This window comes from Carcharodon carcharias, assembly GCF_017639515.1.
Source record: "Carcharodon carcharias isolate sCarCar2 chromosome 35 unlocalized genomic scaffold, sCarCar2.pri SUPER_35_unloc_1, whole genome shotgun sequence".
In the NCBI taxonomy this organism is placed as follows: Eukaryota; Metazoa; Chordata; class Chondrichthyes; order Lamniformes; family Lamnidae; genus Carcharodon; species Carcharodon carcharias.
This window is the reverse complement of record NW_024470701.1, coordinates 427,351-444,200: the sequence shown is the minus strand read 5'-3', so window position 1 is coordinate 444,200 and position 16,850 is coordinate 427,351. Positions and strand designations below refer to the sequence as shown.

Genomic DNA, 16,850 nt, shown 5'->3' with positions numbered 1-16,850 from the left:
GTGATATGTGGGAGAGTGAGTACAGAGGGAGGGAGCGGTGATATGTGGGAGAGTGAGTGCAGAGGGAGGGAGCGGTGATATGTGGGAGAGTGAGTATAGAGGGAGGGAGCGGTGATATGTGGGAGAGTGAGTATAGAGGGAGCGGTGATATGTGGGAGAGTGAGTACAGAGGGAGGGAGCGGTGATATGTGGGAGAGTGAGTATAGAGGGAGGGAGCTGTGATATGTGGGAGAGTGAGTATAGAGGGAGGGAGCGGTGATATGTGGGAGAGTGAGTATAGAGGGAGGGAGCGGTGATATGTGGGAGAGTGAGTATAGAGGGAGGGAGCGGTGATATGTGGGAGAGTGAGTACAGAGGGAGGGAGCGGTGATATGTGGGAGAGTGAGTACAGAGGGAGGGAGCGGTGATATGTGGGAGAGTGAGCATAGAGGGAGGGAGCGGTGATATGTGGGAGAGTGAGTATAGAGGGAGGGAGCGGTGATATGTGGGAGAGTGAGTGCAGAGGGAGGGAGCGGTGATATGTGGGAGAGTGAGTATAGAGGGAGGGAGCTGTGATATGTGGGAGAGTGAGTATAGAGGGAGGGAGCGGTGATATGTGGGAGAGTGAGTATAGAGGGAGGGAGCGGTGATATGTGGGAGAGTGAGTATAGAGGGAGGGAGCGGTGATATGTGGGAGAGTGAGTGCAGAGGGAGGGAGCGGTGATATGTGGGAGAGTGAGTTTAGAGGGAGGGAGCGGTGTTATGTGGGAGAGTGAGTATAGAGGGAGGGAGCGGTGATATGTGGGAGAGTGAGTATAGAGGGAGGGAGCGGTGATATGTGGGAGAGTGAGTACAGAGGGAGGGAGCTGTGATATGTGGGAGAGTGAGTATAGAGGGAGGGAGCGGTGATATGTGGGAGAGTGAGTATAGAGGGAGGGAGCTGTGATATGTGGGAGAGTGAGTATAGAGGGAGGGAGCGGTGATATGTGGGAGAGTGAGCATAGAGGGAGGGAGCGGTGATATGTGGGAGAGTGAGTATAGAGGGAGGGAGCTGTGATATGTGGGAGAGTGAGTACAGAGGGAGGGAGCGGTGATATGTGGGAGAGTGAGTACAGAGGGAGGGAGCGGTGATATGTGGGAGAGTGAGACTAGAGGGAGGGAGCGGTGATATGTGGGAGAGTGAGTATAGAGGGAGGGAGCGGTGATATGTGGGACAGTGAGTATAGAGGGAGGGAGCGGTGATATGTGGGACAGTGAGTATAGAGGGAGGGGGCGGTGATATGTGGGAGAGTGAGTATAGAGGGAGGGAGCGGTGATATGTGGGAGAGTGAGTGCAGAGGGAGGGAGCGGTGATATGTGGGAGAGTGAGTATAGAGGGAGGGAGCGGTGTTATGTGGGAGAGTGAGTATAGAGGGAGGGAGCGGTGATATGTGGGAGAGTGAGTATAGAGGGAGGGAGCGGTGATATGTGGGAGAGTGAGTACAGAGGGAGGGAGCTGTGATATGTGGGAGAGTGAGTATAGAGGGAGGGAGCGGTGATATGTGGGAGAGTGAGTATAGAGGGAGGGAGCTGTGATATGTGGGAGAGTGAGTATAGAGGGAGGGAGCGGTGATATGTGGGAGAGTGAGTATAGAGGGAGGGAGCGGTGATATGTGGGAGAGTGAGTATAGAGGGAGGGAGCGGTGATATGTGGGAGAGTGAGTGCAGAGGGAGGGAGCGGTGATATGTGGGAGAGTGAGTATAGAGGGAGGGAGCGGTGTTATGTGGGAGAGTGAGTATAGAGGGAGGGAGCGGTGATATGTGGGAGAGTGAGTATAGAGGGAGGGAGCGGTGATATGTGGGAGAGTGAGTACAGAGGGAGGGAGCTGTGATATGTGGGAGAGTGAGTATAGAGGGAGGGAGCGGTGATATGTGGGAGAGTGAGTATAGAGGGAGGGAGCTGTGATATGTGGGAGAGTGAGTATAGAGGGAGGGAGCGGTGATATGTGGGAGAGTGAGCATAGAGGGAGGGAGCGGTGATATGTGGGAGAGTGAGTATAGAGGGAGGGAGCTGTGATATGTGGGAGAGTGAGTATAGAGGGAGGGAGCGGTGATATGTGGGAGAGTGAGTACAGAGGGAGGGAGCGGTGATATGTGGGAGAGTGAGACTAGAGGGAGGGAGCGGTGATATGTGGGAGAGTGAGTATAGAGGGAGGGAGCGGTGATATGTGGGACAGTGAGTATAGAGGGAGGGAGCGGTGATATGTGGGACAGTGAGTATAGAGGGAGGGGGCGGTGATATGTGGGAGAGTGAGTATAGAGGGAGGGAGCGGTGATATGTGGGAGAGTGAGTGCAGAGGGAGGGAGCGGTGATATGTGGGAGAGTGAGTATAGAGGGAGGGAGCGGTGTTATGTGGGAGAGTGAGTATAGAGGGAGGGAGCGGTGATATGTGGGAGAGTGAGTATAGAGGGAGGGAGCGGTGATATGTGGGAGAGTGAGTACAGAGGGAGGGAGCTGTGATATGTGGGAGAGTGAGTATAGAGGGAGGGAGCGGTGATATGTGGGAGAGTGAGTATAGAGGGAGGGAGCTGTGATATGTGGGAGAGTGAGTATAGAGGGAGGGAGCGGTGATATGTGGGAGAGTGAGCATAGAGGGAGGGAGCGGTGATATGTGGGAGAGTGAGTATAGAGGGAGGGAGCTGTGATATGTGGGAGAGTGAGTATAGAGGGAGGGAGCGGTGATATGTGGGAGAGTGAGTACAGAGGGAGGGAGCGGTGATATGTGGGAGAGTGAGACTAGAGGGAGGGAGCGGTGATATGTGGGAGAGTGAGTATAGAGGGAGGGAGCGGTGATATGTGGGACAGTGAGTATAGAGGGAGGGAGCGGTGATATGTGGGAGAGTGAGTATAGAGGGAGGGAGCGGTGATATGTGGGAGAGTGAGCGCAGAGGGAGGGAGCGGTGATATGTTGGAGAGTGAGTGCAGAGGGAGGGAGCTGTGATATGTGGGAGAGTGAGTATAGAGGGAGGGAGCGGTGATATGTGGGAGAGTGAGTGCAGAGGGAGGGAGCGGTGATATGTGGGAGAGTGAGTATAGAGGGAGGGAGCGGTGATATGTGGGAGAGTGAGTATAGAGGGAGGGAGCGGTGATATGTGGGAGAGTGAGTACAGAGGGAGGGAGCGGTGATATGTGGGAGAGTGAGCGCAGAGGGAGGGAGCGGTGATATGTGGGAGAGTGAGTGCAGAGGGAGGGAGCGGTGATATGTGGGAGAGTGAGCGCAGAGGGAGGGAGCGGTGATATGTGGGAGAGTGAGTGCAGAGGGAGGGAGCGGTGATATGTGGGAGAGTGAGTATAGAGGGAGGGAGCGGTGATATGTGGGAGAGTGAGTATAGAGGGAGGGAGCGGTGATATGTGGGAGAGTGAGTACAGAGGGAGGGAGCGGTGATATGTGGGAGAGTGAGTATAGAGGGAGGGAGCGGTGATATGTGGGAGAGTGAGTACAGAGGGAGGGAGCGGTGATATGTGGGAGAGTGAGTGCAGAGGGAGGGAGCGGTGATATGTGGGAGAGTGAGTATAGAGGGAGGGAGCGGTGATATGTGGGAGAGTGAGTACAGAGGGAGGGAGCGGTGATATGTGGGAGAGTGAGTATAGAGGGAGGGAGCGGTGATATGTGGGAGAGTGAGTACAGAGGGAGGGAGCGGTGATATGTGGGAGAGTGAGTATAGAGGGAGGGAGCGGTGATATGTGGGAGAGTGAGTATAGAGGGAGGGAGCGGTGATATGTGGGAGAGTGAGTATAGAGGGAGGGAGCTGTGATATGTGGGAGAGTGAGTATAGAGGGAGGGAGCGGTGATATGTGGGAGAGTGAGTATAGAGGGAGGGAGCGGTGATATGTGGGAGAGTGAGTACAGAGGGAGGGAGCTGTGATATGTGGGAGAGTGAGTATAGAGGGAGGGGGCGGTGATATGTGGGAGAGTGAGTATAGAGGGAGGGAGCGGTGATATGTGGGAGAGTGAGTATAGAGGGAGGGAGCGGTGATATGTGGGAGAGTGAGTATAGAGGGAGGGAGCGGTGATATGTGGGAGAGTGAGTATAGAGGGAGGGAGCTGTGATATGTGGGAGAGTGAGTATAGAGGGAGGGAGCGGTGATATGTGGGAGAGTGAGTACAGAGGGAGGGAGCTGTGATATGTGGGAGCGTGAGTGCAGAGGGAGGGAGCGGTGATATGTGGGAGAGTGAGTATAGAGGGAGGGGGCGGTGATATGTGGGAGAGTGAGTGCAGAGGGAGGGAGCGGTGATATGTGGGAGAGTGAGTATAGAGGGAGGGAGCGGTGATATGTGGGAGAGTGAGTATAGAGGGAGGGAGCGGTGATATGTGGGAGAGTGAGTATAGAGGGAGGGGGCGGTGATATGTGGGAGAGTGAGTATAGAGGGAGGGAGCGGTGATATGTGGGAGAGTGAGCATAGAGGGAGGGAGCGGTGATATGTGGGAGAGTGAGTATAGAGGGAGGGAGCTGTGATATGTGGGATAGTGAGTATAGAGGGAGGGAGCGGTGATATGTGGGAGAGTGAGTATAGAGGGAGGGAGCTGTGATATGTGGGAGAGTGAGTGCAGAGGGAGGGAGCTGTGATATGTGGGAGAGTGAGTATAGAGGGAGGGAGCGGTGATATGTGGGAGAGTGAGTATAGAGGGAGGGAGCGGTGATATGTGGGACAGTGAGTATAGAGGGAGGGGGTGGTGATATGTGGGTGAGTGTGTATAGAGGGAGGGAGCGGTGATATGTGGGTGAGTGAGTGCAGAGGGAGGGAGCGGTGATATGTTGGAGAGTGAGTGCAGAGCGAGGGTATCGGGTGGTACGTTGGCACGTTGCGGTAACAGCGTGTTTGCTGAGCTGGGAGATCCGGTCTCCCTGGCATCATCTGATTCTTTCCTCTTGCCTCGCAGTCCAGCATCTCCCGACCTCTACGATGAGCCGCCGCTGTCGCCGATGCCCTCGTCCCTGACCGACCAACTGCTGACTCCTCAGTCCTCAGCAAGGTGAGACCATGTGTGTGACGTGCTGCCGGAGAGTCTCTTGCCCACATCTCACCACCCCCTGCCCCCCTCGGCTGTGACCCTTGGACGGCGCGGCGCTCCCTCGGCTGTGACCCTTGGACGGCGCGGCGCTCCCTCGGCTGTGATCCTCGGACGGCGCGGCGCTCCCTCGGCTACGACCCTCGGACGGCGCGGCGCTCCCTCGGCTACGACCCTCGGACGGCGCGGCGCTCCCTCGGCTACGACCCTCGGACGGCGCGGCTCTCCCTCGGCTGCGACCCTCGGACGGCGCGGCGCTCCCTCGGCTACGACCCTCGGACGGCGCTGCGCTCCCTCGGCTGTGGCCCTCGGACGGCGCGGCGCTCCCTCGGCTGTGGCCCTCGGACGGCGCGGCGCTCCCTCGGCTGGGACCCTCGGACGGCGCGGCGCTCCCTCGGCTGGGACCCTCGGACGGCGCGGCGCTCCCTCGGCTGGGACCCTCGGACGGCGCGGCGCTCCCTCGGCTGGGACCCTCGGACGGCGCGGCGCTCCCTCGGCTGGGACCCTCGGACGGCGCGGCGCTCCCTCGGCTGGGACCCTCGGACGGCGCGGCGCTCCCTCGGCTGGGACCCTCGGACGGCGCGGCGCTCCCTCGGCTGGGACCCTCGGACGGCGCGGCGCTCCCTCGGCTGGGACCCTCGGACGGCGCGGCGCTCCCTCGGCTGGGACCCTCGGACGGCGCGGCACTCTCTCAGCACTGACACCAGTGAGAGTATCAAACCTGGATTACCCCGAGCATTGAATTGTGCCTTTCTGCTGCTGGGCACGATGTTGACGTGGTTTTGCTTCGCATTGCAGGCTGGCACCACCCGCTTTCACCTTCCCAAGTCACTGCCCACCCGTTGAAGGGCAGCTGCAGAGACAACGATCGACCTCGACCCCCAACGTTCACATGTCCAGCACCACAGCACCAGTCAACATGAGCATCATAGAGGTGAGGAATTAGCAGCCTACGCTGGTGACACGACAAAGCTTCACAAGCACCGCTCTGGATGAAATATGGGAGCTCAAGTATAACCTGATCCCCCTGTTACTGAGCATTGGGGTTCACAGGGGCGGTGCAACACACTGTTACTGAGTATTGGGGTTCAGGGGGACGGTGAGATTCTGTGTTACTGAGCATTGGGGTTCAGGGGGCAGTGAGATTCTGTGATACTAAGTATTAGGGTTCAGGGGGACGGTGAGATTCTGTGTTACTGACATTGGGGTTCAGGGGGGGCAGTGAGATTCTGTGTTACTATTAGGTTTCAGGGGGACAGTGAGATCCCATGTTCCTGAGTATTGGGGTTCAGGGGGACGGTGCGATTCAGTGTTACTGAGTATTGGGGTTCAGGGGGCAGTGAGATTCTGTGTTACTGAGTGTTGGGGTTCGGGGGGCGGTGAGATTCTGTGTTACTGAGTATTGGGGTTCAGGGGGCAGTGAGACTCTTTGTTACTGTGTATTGGGTTTCAGGGGGCAGTGAGATTCTGTGTTAATGAGTATTGGGGTTCAGGGGGACAGTGAGATTCTGTGTTACTGAGTATTGGGGTTCAGGGGGCAGTGAGATTCTGTGTTACTGAGTATTGGGTTTAAGGGGGACGGTGAGATTCTGTGTTACTGAGTATTGGGGTTCAGGGGGCGGTGAGATTCTGTGTTACTGAGTGTTGGGGTTCAGGGGGACAGTGAGATTCTGTGTTATTGAGTATCGGGGTTCAGGGGGACGGTGAGATTCTGTGTTACTATGTATTAGGGTTCAGGGGGACGGTGAGATTCTGTGTTACTGAGTATCGGGGTTCAGGGGGACGGTGAGATTCTGTGTTACTGAGTATTGGGGTTCGGGGGCGGTGAGATTCTGTGTTACTGAGTATCGGGGTTTTGGCGGACGGTGAGATTCTGTGTTACTGTGTATTGGGGTTCAGGGGGTGGTGAGATTCTTGTTACTGAGTATCGGGGTTCGGGGGCCGTGAGACTCTGTGTTACTGAGTATTGGGGTTCAGAGGGGCAGTGAGATTCTGTGTTACTGAGTGTTGGGGTTTTGGCGGACGGTGAGATTCTGTGTTACTGTGTATTGGGGTTCAGGGGGTGGTGAGATTCTTGTTACTGAGTATCGGGGTTCGGGGGCCGTGAGACTCTGTGTTACTGAGTATTGGGGTTCAGAGGGGCAGTGAGATTCTGTGTTACTGAGTGTTGGGGTTCAGGGGGGCAGTGAGATTCTGTGTTACTGAGTGTTGGGGTTCAGGGGGGCGGTGAGATTCTTGTTACTGAGTATTGGGGTTCAGGGGGGCAGTGAGACTCTGTTACTGAGTATTGGGGTTCAGGGGGCAGTGAGACTCTTTGTTACTGAGCATTGGGTTTAAGGGGGACGGTGAGATTCTGTGTTACTGAGTATTGGGGTTCAGGGGGCAGTGAGATTCTGTGTTACTGAGTATTGGGGTTCAGGGGGACGGTGAGATTCTGTGTTACTGTGTATCGGGTTTCAGGGGGCAGTGAGATTCTGTGTTACTGAGTATTGGGGTTCAGGGGGCAGTGAGATTCTGTGTTACTGAGCATTGGGTTTAAGGGGGACGGTGAGATTCTGTGTTACTGAGTATTGGGGTTCAGGGGCAGTGAGATTGTGTTACTGAGCATTGGGATTCAGGGGACAGTGAGATTCTGAGTTACTGAGTATTGGGGTTCAGGGGGGCAGTGAGATTCTGTGTTACTGAGTATTAGGTTTCGGGGGACAGTGAGATCCCATGTTACTGTTTATTGGGGTTCAGTGGGACGGTGCGATTCAGTGTTACTGAGCATTGGGGTTCAGGGGGACAGTGAGATCCCATGTTACTGATTATTGGGGTTCGGGGGCAGTGAGATTCTGTGTTACTGAGTATTGGGGTTCAGGGCGCAGTGAGATTCTGTGTTACTAAGCAGTAGGGTTCAGGGGGAAGGTGAGATTCTGTGTTACTGAGTGTTGGGGTTCAGGGGGGCAGTGAGATTCTTGTTACTGAGTGTTGGGCCTCAGGGGGTCAGTGAGATTCTGTGTTACTGAGTGTTGGGTTTAAGGGGGATGGTGAGATTCTGTGTTACTGAGTATTGGGGTTCAGGGGACAGTGAGATTCTGTGTTACTGTGTATTGGGGTTCAGGGGGCAGTGAGATTCTGTGTTAATGAGTATTGGGGTTCAGGGGGACAGTGAGATTCTGTGTTACTGAGTATTGGGGTTCAGGGGACGGTGAGATTCAGTGTTACTGAGCATTGGGGTTCAGGGGACAGTGAGATTCTGTGTTACTGTGTATTGGGGTTCAGGGGGCGGTGAGCTTCTGTGTTAATGAGTATTGGGGTTCAGGGGGCCAGTGAGATTCTGTGTTACTGAGTATTGGGGTTCAGGGGGCAGTGAGATTCTGTGTTACTGAGTATTGGGGTTCAGGGGGCGGTGAGATTCTGTGTTACTGAGTGTTGGGGTTCAGGGGGACAGTGAGATTCTGTGTTACTGAGTATCGGGGTTCCGGGGGACGGTGAGATTCTGTGTTACTATGTATTAGGGTTCAGGGGGACGGTGAGATTCTGTGTTACTGAGTATTGGGGTTCAGGGGGCGGTGAGATTCTGTGTTACTGAGTATCGGGGTTCAGGGGGATGGTGAGATTCTGTGTTACTGTGTATTGGGGTTCAGGGGGGGTGGTGAGATTCTGTGTTACTGTGTATTGGGGTTCAGGGGGCAGTGAGCTTCTGTGTTAATGAGTATTGGGGTTCAGGGGGCCAGTGAGATTCTGTGTTACTGAGTATTGGGGTTCAGGGGGCAGTGAGATTCTGTGTTACTGAGTATTGGGGTTCAGGGGGCCAGTGAGATTCTGTGTTACTGAATATTGGGGTTCAGGGGGCGGTGAGATTCTGTGTTACTGAGTATTGGGGTTCAGGGGGTGGTGAGATTCTGTGTTACTGAGTGTTGGGGTTCAGGTGGACAGTGAGATTCTGTGTTACTGTGTATTGGGGTTCAGGGGGGCGGTGAGATTCTTGTTACTGAGTATCGGGGTTCGGGGGCCATGAGACTCTGTGTTACTGAGTATTGGGGTTCGGGGGGCAGTGAGATTCTGTGTTACTGAGTGTTGGGGTTCAGGGAGGCAGTGAGATTCTGTGTTACTGAGTGTTGGGGTTCAGGGGGGCGGTGAGATTCTTGTTACTGAGTATTGGGGTTCAGGGGGCAGTGGGACTCTGTGTTACTGAGTATTGGGGTTCAGGGGGACGGTGAGATTCTGTGTTACTGAGTATTGGGGTTCAGGGGGACGGTGAGATTCTGTGTTACCGTGTATCGGGTTTCAGGGGGCAGTGAGATTCTGTGTTACTGAATATTGGGGTTCAGGGGGCAGTGAGATTCTGTGTTACTGAATATTGGGGTTCAGGGGGCAGTGAGATTCTGTGTTACTGAATATTGGGGTTCAGGGGGCAGTGAGATTCTGTGTTACTGAATATTGGGGTTCAGGGGGCAGTGAGATTCTGTGTTACTGAATATTGGGGTTCAGGGGGCAGTGAGATTCTGTGTTACTGTGTATCTGGGTTCAGGGGGACGGTGAGATTCTGTGTTACTGAGTATTGGGGTTCGGGGGCAGTGAGACTCAGTGTTACTGAGTATTGGGGTTCAGGGGGCAGTGAGACTCTGTGTTACTGAGTATTGGGGTTTAGGGGGACAGTGAGACTCTGTGTTACTGAGTATTGGGGTTCAGGGGGACGGTGAGACTCAGTGTTACTGAGTATTGGGGTTCAGGGGGGCATTGAGACTCAGTGTTACTGAGTATTGGAGTTCAGGGGGATGGTGAGACTCTGTGTTACTGAGTATTGGGTTTAAGGGGGACGGTGAGACTCTGTTACTGAGTATTTAGGTTCAGGGGGCAGTGAGACTCTGTGTTACTGAATATTGGGGTTCAGGGGGATGGTGAGACTCTGTGTTACTGAGCATTGGGGTTCAGGCGGACGGTGAGACTCTGTGTTACTGAGCATTGGGGTTCAGGGGGACGGTGAGACTCTGTGTTACTGTGTATCGGGGTTCAGGGGGCAGTGAGACTCTGTGTTACTGAGTATTGGGGTTCAGGGGGCATTGAGACTCTGTGTTACTGAGTTGTCTAGCTGAGGACAAGCTATATGTACAAAACCCATTTGTGTCCACGTGTCTGTTCTTTCCTGAGCTGTTTCCCTTTGGCTGACACTCTGACGTTCCCTTTGCAGGATGCCCTGAAGTCGCAGCCCGCTGTTGGTGAGTTTCTCGTGCGTCCCTATTCCATTTCCGGAGGTTCTCCCACAAGCTGTAGCTCTGGACTGCGCCAGATCGCAGAGGGAACGGGTAGAGAGAGCTGTGCAGGCCACTACGTTCCAGAACTCGCGGCACATTGGGGTCTGGCGGTGAAGGGGAGGGGGTTGGGCTGGGTGGGGGTGGCCGGTGATGACGGAACGCGCCGGGTCAAGTTGCGGGGCGAGCCGTAAAGTGGAGGGGTGGGTGTTGTGAGTGGCGGTGGACTCGGGACTGGGGGGGGGTGGCGGGGATAGAGGGGTACCGTTGCTCCCATGTGACGCTGTGACCCCACTTTGATCCCCCGCAGGGTTCCGCAAGCAGTCGCCCAGCCCCCCGCACTCGGCCTCGCCGCACGGACCCTCTACCCCGCAGCCCAAGTCACCCATGACGCCGAACCGGGAGCGGAAGCTGTCCTCCTCGTCGGACGACCGCAGGAAAGTGGTGACCAGAGGGACGGGCACTCAGGTCATAGGCGGGCTTGGGTACCAGGACCCCGAGCTGTACCCAACACTCCAGGTAGGCACCCGTCCCTTATTTACGCTGACCTTTCTTAACAACTGTAAAGTGTAATGAGGCAGGAGGTCGACGATGGCAGAGCGATGGGCAAACTGGGTGTGGGGGCGGTGGGGGGGGGCGGTGAGGGGGGAGTAGGGCAGGAAGAGGCTGAATGGGTCGATTCCTGCTCCTACCTCCTTTGTCTGTAGGCTGAACTCTAGCTTTAGTGTGCGTAATGCAGGCTAGCACAGCTCAGTGTGTGTAATGCAGGCTAGCACAGCTCAGTGTGCGTAATGCAGGCTAGCACAGCTCAGTGTGCGTAATGCAGGCTAGCACAGCTCAGTGTGCGTAATGCAGGCTAGCACAGCTCAGTGTGCGTAATGCAGGCTAGCACAGCTCAGTGTGCGTAATGCAGGCTAGCACAGCTCAGTGTGCGTAATGCAGGCTAGCGGAGCTCAGTGTGCGTAGTGCAGGCTAACACAGCTCTGTGTGCATAATGCAGGCTAGCACAGCTCAGTGTGCGTAATGCAGGCTAGCACAGCTCAGTGTGCGTAATGCAGGCTAACGCAGCTCAGTGTGCGTAATGCAGGCTAACGCAGCTCAGTGTGCGTAATGCAGGCTAACGCAGCTCAGTGTGCGTAATGCAGGCTAACGCAGCTCAGTGTGCGTAATGCAGGCTAACGCAGCTCAGTGTGCGTAATGCGGGCTAACACAGTTCAGTGTGCATAATGCAGGCTAACGCAGCTCAGTGTGCGTAATGCAGGCTAGCACAGCTGAGTGTGCGTAAAACAGGCTAATGCAGTTCAGTGTGCGTAATGCAAGCTAGCACAGCTCAGTGTGCGTAATGCGGGCTAACACAGTTCAGTGCGCGTAACGCAGGCTAACACAGTTCAGTGTGCATAATGCGGGCTAACACAGCTCAGTGTGCGTAATGCAGGCTAGCACAGCTCAGTGTGCGTAATGTGGGCTAACGCAGTTCAGTGTGCGTAATGCAGGCTAACGCAGCTTAGTGTGCGTAATGCGGGCTAACGCAGCTCAGTGTGCATAATGCAGGCTAACGCAGCCCAGGGTGCGTAATGCAGGCTAACGCAGCTGTGTGCGTAATGCAGGCTAACGCAGCTCAGTGTGCGTAATGCAGGCTAACACAGCTCAGTGTGCATAATGCAGGCTAACGCAGCTCAGTTTGCGTAATGCAGGCTAACGCAGCCCAGGGTGCGTAATGCAGGCTAACGCAGCCCAGGGTGCGTAATGCAGGCTAACGCAGCCCAGGGTGCGTAATGCAGGCTAACGCAGCCCAGGGTGCGTAATGCAGGCTAACGCAGTCCAGGGTGCGTAATGCAGGCTAACGCAGCCCAGGGTGCGTAATGCAGACTAACGCAGCCCAGGGTGCGTAATGCAGCCTAACACAGCTCAGTGTGCGTAATGCAGGTTAACACAGCCCAGGGTGCGCTGTGTAGGCGGGCGCAGCCCAGGGTGAGTCACGCGTGCAGATTGCCCCCGGGTGTGCCACGCTGGCTTAACGCAGCACTCTGTGTAGAAACTGAACGGGTGGGAGTGCTTCACCATTAAGCAGAGGTCATCTGTTGATTTGGACAGAGTGATCAGCTCTTCCGCAGGGAGAGATTAACTCGATTTGCTCGGTTTTCAAGCGAACGCGGCCGCACCGAGATTCCAGCATCTACTGGGAAATCCACAGGAGTGAGATAAACGTACTGAAGAGGATCGGAGCTGGCTCGTTCGGCACTGTGTACAAAGCAAAGTGGCATGGTAAGCATGGGGAACTATGACGGTACAGCAACATAGTTAGCACAGCTCTTTCTCCCCCTCTCTCACTCTTGCTCTCTCCCGAGTGTGTGCGTGCACACGCTCTCTTGCTCTCCCCCTCTCTCTCCCCTGCCCCCACTCTGTGTCCCTGTCTCTCACCATTCTCCCTGTCTCCTGTCTGTCTCTGTGTCTCTCTCCACTGATTCCTGTGTATGTGTGTGTGTCTCTCTCTCTCTCCATTCTGTCCCTTGTGCATTCTGTCTTTCTTTCTCTCTCTCTCTCTTTCTCTCTCTATCTCTCTCTCTCTCTCTCTATCTCTCTCTCTCTCTCTGTCTCTTTCTCTCTCTCTCTGTGTGTTTCTCTTTCTGTCTGACTCTCTCTTTCTTTCTCTTTCTCGCTGTCTGTCTCTCTCTCTGTCTCTCTTTCTGTCTCTCTCTCTGTCTCTTTCTCTCTCTCTCTCTGTCTCTCTCTCTCTCTGTCTCTCTCTCTCCCTCTCTGTCTCCCTCTCTGTTTCTCTCTCCCTCTCCGTCTCTCTCTCCCTCTCCGTCTCTCTCTCCTTCCCTGATGATTCTCTTTCTACCTCTCTCACAGGTGACGTAGCGATTAAGATTCTGAAAGTGACTTATCCAACTCCAGAGCAGCTCCAGGCGTTCAAGAACGAAGTGCAGGTTCTCAGGTGAGACACTCATTGCGGCCCAGGCCCAGGCGGTGGAGCCAGGATTGAAACCAGCAGCGAAAAGCCCCTCGGTCAGGTTCAGTAACCCCTCTGCCCCGGCGTTGCTGCCTCCATCGTCAGTGTCGCTGTAAGAAGTGCCGGGGCTGCTCGCTTCATTGCGAAGGAGATTCTCAGCGAAGTAATCACCCGATTTCCAATGCATTCAAGTCACAACGGGGGCAGAACAGCTGCTGGGCAAACCCCCACCGGCTTTATTCCGGTTCCCTCGGTTCCTCCCCCGCTTTCACCTCGTAGTTTGGGAAGCGTTACTGCCGGTGGTCACTGACCGAGAACACTCTCAGTGCCGCCCTGGATAGAGTTTATCCACAGGGTTTGGGCAGAGCAGGGGCTGACCTGAAGACTCTTAAGCAAGTGAGTGTGAAAGAAAGAGAGAGAGAGAGAGAGAGAGAAAGGGGAGGGGGGAAACGGTGAGGTGGGGGAGAGGGCGTCGCAGGGGTTCTGAGAGGGTCGTAGGCAGAGAGGGAGAGGGGAGAGAGAGAGAGAGAGAGAGAATAAACGAGGAGAAAGACTTGCAGAGAGGAAGAGAGACAGGGTGAGTGAGTCAGGGGAAGTGAAATAAGATTCTGGGGGGGGTGGGTGGTAGTGCTTGACAGGGTGGATGCTGAGAGGATGTTCTCCACCCCCCTCCTCGGGCGGGGTGCAGAGGGGGGTAGGAAAGAGGAATCTGGAAGTTGGGGGGAATGGGGCACTGTTCCAGAATAAGGGGTCTCCCATTTGAGATGGAGATGAGGAGGGTTTTCTTCCCAGAGGTTCATTAGCCTGAGTGAGGTTGCAGGGAGGGGGTGGGTGGGAGGAGGGGAATGGAGAGTCGGGCGGTGGGGGTGAGGAGTACGGTGTTTCTGGGGTTTGTGTGTATCTGCTCTGGGTGGGGAGAGGGGGGGTTACACCTCCTGAGATTTGTGTGTATCGGCTCTGGGCAGGGGGGCGGTTACACCTCCTGAGGTTTGTGTGTATCTGCCCTGGGTGGAGGCGGGGGGGTGGGAGTTGTGGTTTACACCTCCTGAGGTTTGTGTGTATCCACTCTGGGTAGGAGGGGTTACAGCTTCTGAGGTTTGATTGTATCTGCTCTGGGTGGGAGGGGTTACAGCTTCTGAGGTTTGTGTGTATCTGCTCTGGGTGGGGGGGGGGTTACACCTTCTGAGGTTTGTGTGTATCTGCTCTGGGTGGGAGGGGTTACAGCTTCTGAGGTTTGTGTGTATCTGCTCTGGGAGGAGGGGTTACACCTTCTGATGTTTGTGTGTATCTGCTCTGGGCTGGGGGAGTGGTTACACCTCCTGAGGTTTGTGTGTATCCGCTCTGGGTGGGAGGGGTTACAGCTTCTGAGGTTTGTGTGTATCTGCTCTGGGAGGGGGGGTTACACCTTCTAAGGTTTGTGTGTATCCGCTCTGGGTGGGGGGGGTTACACCTTCTGAGGTTTGTGTGTATCTGCTCTGGGTGGGAGGGGTTACAGCTTCTGAGGTTTGTGTGTATCTGCTCTGGGAGGGGGGGTTACACCTTCTGAGGCTTGTGTGTATCTGCTCTGGGCGGGGGCTGGGTTTACCCCTGAGGTTTGTGTGTATCCGCTCTGGGTGGGGGAGGTTACACCTTCTGAGGTTTGTGTGTATCCGCTCTGGGTGGGGGGGGTTAGACCTTCTGAGGTTTGTGTGTATCCGCTCTGGGTGGGGGGTGTTAGACCTTCTGAGGTTTGTGTGTATCCGCTCTGGGTGGGGGGGCTTCCACCTGAGGGTTGTGTGTATATGCTCTGGGCGGGGATGGTAGGGGTTACACCTCCTGAGGTTTGTGTGTATCTGCTCTGGGCAGGGATGGGAGGGATTACACCTCCTGAGGTTTGTGTGTATCTGCTCTGGGCGGGGATGGGAGCGGTTACACCTCCTGAGGTTTGTGTGTATCTGCTCTGGGCAGGGATGGGGAGGGGTTACACCTCCTGAGGTTTGTGTGTATCTGCTCTGGGCAGGGATGGGGAGGGGTTACACCTCCTGAGGTTTGTGTGTATCTGCTCTGGGCGGGGATGGGAGAGGTTACACCTCCTGATGTTTGTGTGTATCTGCTCTGGGCGGAGGGGGGCGGTTACACCTCCTGAGGTTTGTGTGTATCTGCTCTGGGCACTGGGGGGAGGGGGGTTGGTTACACCTCCTGAGGTTTGTGTGGCTGACCCTGCTCTGATGATCCATTCTCTCTGTCTTCCTCACTACAGGAAAACGAGACATGTCAACATTTTGCTCTTCATGGGTTTCTTGACAAAGCCACAAATGGCCATCGTCACTCAGTGGTGTGAGAGCAGCAGTCTTTACCGCCATCTCCACGTCCTAGAAACCAAATTCGACACCTTCCAGCTCATTGACATTGCTCGACAAACAGCTCAAGGAATGGAGTGAGTAACCAATCAGATGGGGGAATGGAGTGAGTAACCAATCAGATGGGGGAATGGAGTGAGTAACCAATCAGATGGGGGAATGGAGTGAGTAACCAATCAGATGGGGGAATGGAATGAGTAACCAATCAGATGAGGGAATGGAGTGAGTAACCAATCAGATCAGGGAATCAGAATCACAGAGCGCTGCACCGACAAGTGAGAAACACCTGGCCTACCCACCTAATCCCATTTACCAGCACTTGGCCCATAGCGTTGAATGTTATGACACGCCAAGTGTTCATCCAGGTACTTTTTAAATGATGTGAGGCAACCAGCATCCACCACCCTCCCAGGCAGTGCATTCCAGACTGTCACCACCCTCTGGGTAAAAAGTTTGTCCTCACATCCCCCCTAAACCTCCTACCCCTCATCTTGAACTTGTGTCCCCTTGTGACTGACCGTTCAACTAAGGGGAACAACTGCTCCCTATCCACCCTGTCCATGCCCCTCATAATCTTGTCCACCTGGATCAGGTCAGCCCTCAGTCTTCTCTGCTCCAACGAAAACAACCCAAGTCTATCCAACCTCTCTTCATAACTTAAATGTTTCATCCCAGGCAACATCCTGGTGAATCCCCTCTGCACCCCCTCCAGTGCAACCACATCCTTCCGATAATGTGGCGATCAGAACTGCACACAGTACTCCAGCTGTGGCCTCACCAAGGTCCTATTCAACTCCAACATGATCTCCATCCAATCAGAATGGGTAACCAATCTGATTGGGGAATGGAGTTAGTAACCAATCAGGTTGGGGAACGCGGTGAGTAGCCAATCAATTACTTGACATTTAATGGCATTACCATTGAATCCCCCACTATCAACATCCTGGGGGTTACCATTGACCAGAAACTGAACTGGACCCAGCCATTTCAATACTGTGGCTACAAGAGCAGGTCAGAGGCTGGGAATCCTGCGGAGAGTAACTCACCTCCTGACTCCCCAAAGCCTGTCCACCATCTACAAGGCACACATCAGGAGAGTGATGGGATACTTTCCACTTGCCTGGATGAGTGCAGCTCCCACAACACTTAAGAAGCTCGACACCATCCAGGACAAAGCAGCCCCGCTTGATCGGCACCCCATCCACAAACATTCACTCCTTCCACCACCGACGCACAGGGGCAGCAGTGTGTGTACCATCTACAAGATGCACTGCAGCAACTCGCCAAGGC

At 55.0% G+C, this 16,850-nt stretch overlaps 1 protein-coding gene across 2 annotated transcripts in view; it reads left to right on the top strand.

The window, feature by feature from the left end:
• LOC121274182 (serine/threonine-protein kinase A-Raf-like) overlaps positions 1–16,850 on the top strand; it is a 263,820-nt gene that overhangs the window by 152,790 nt on the left and 94,180 nt on the right. For both annotated transcript variants that reach the window (XM_041181384.1, XM_041181383.1), the window contains exons 6-12: positions 4,903–4,995; positions 5,830–5,965; positions 10,208–10,235; positions 10,579–10,787; positions 12,416–12,533; positions 13,122–13,206; positions 15,461–15,637. In XM_041181384.1, coding sequence (XP_041037318.1) covers positions 4,903–4,995; positions 5,830–5,965; positions 10,208–10,235; positions 10,579–10,787; positions 12,416–12,533; positions 13,122–13,206; positions 15,461–15,637 — 846 coding nt within the window. The remainder of the gene's footprint in view (positions 1–4,902; positions 4,996–5,829; positions 5,966–10,207; positions 10,236–10,578; positions 10,788–12,415; positions 12,534–13,121; positions 13,207–15,460; positions 15,638–16,850) is intronic.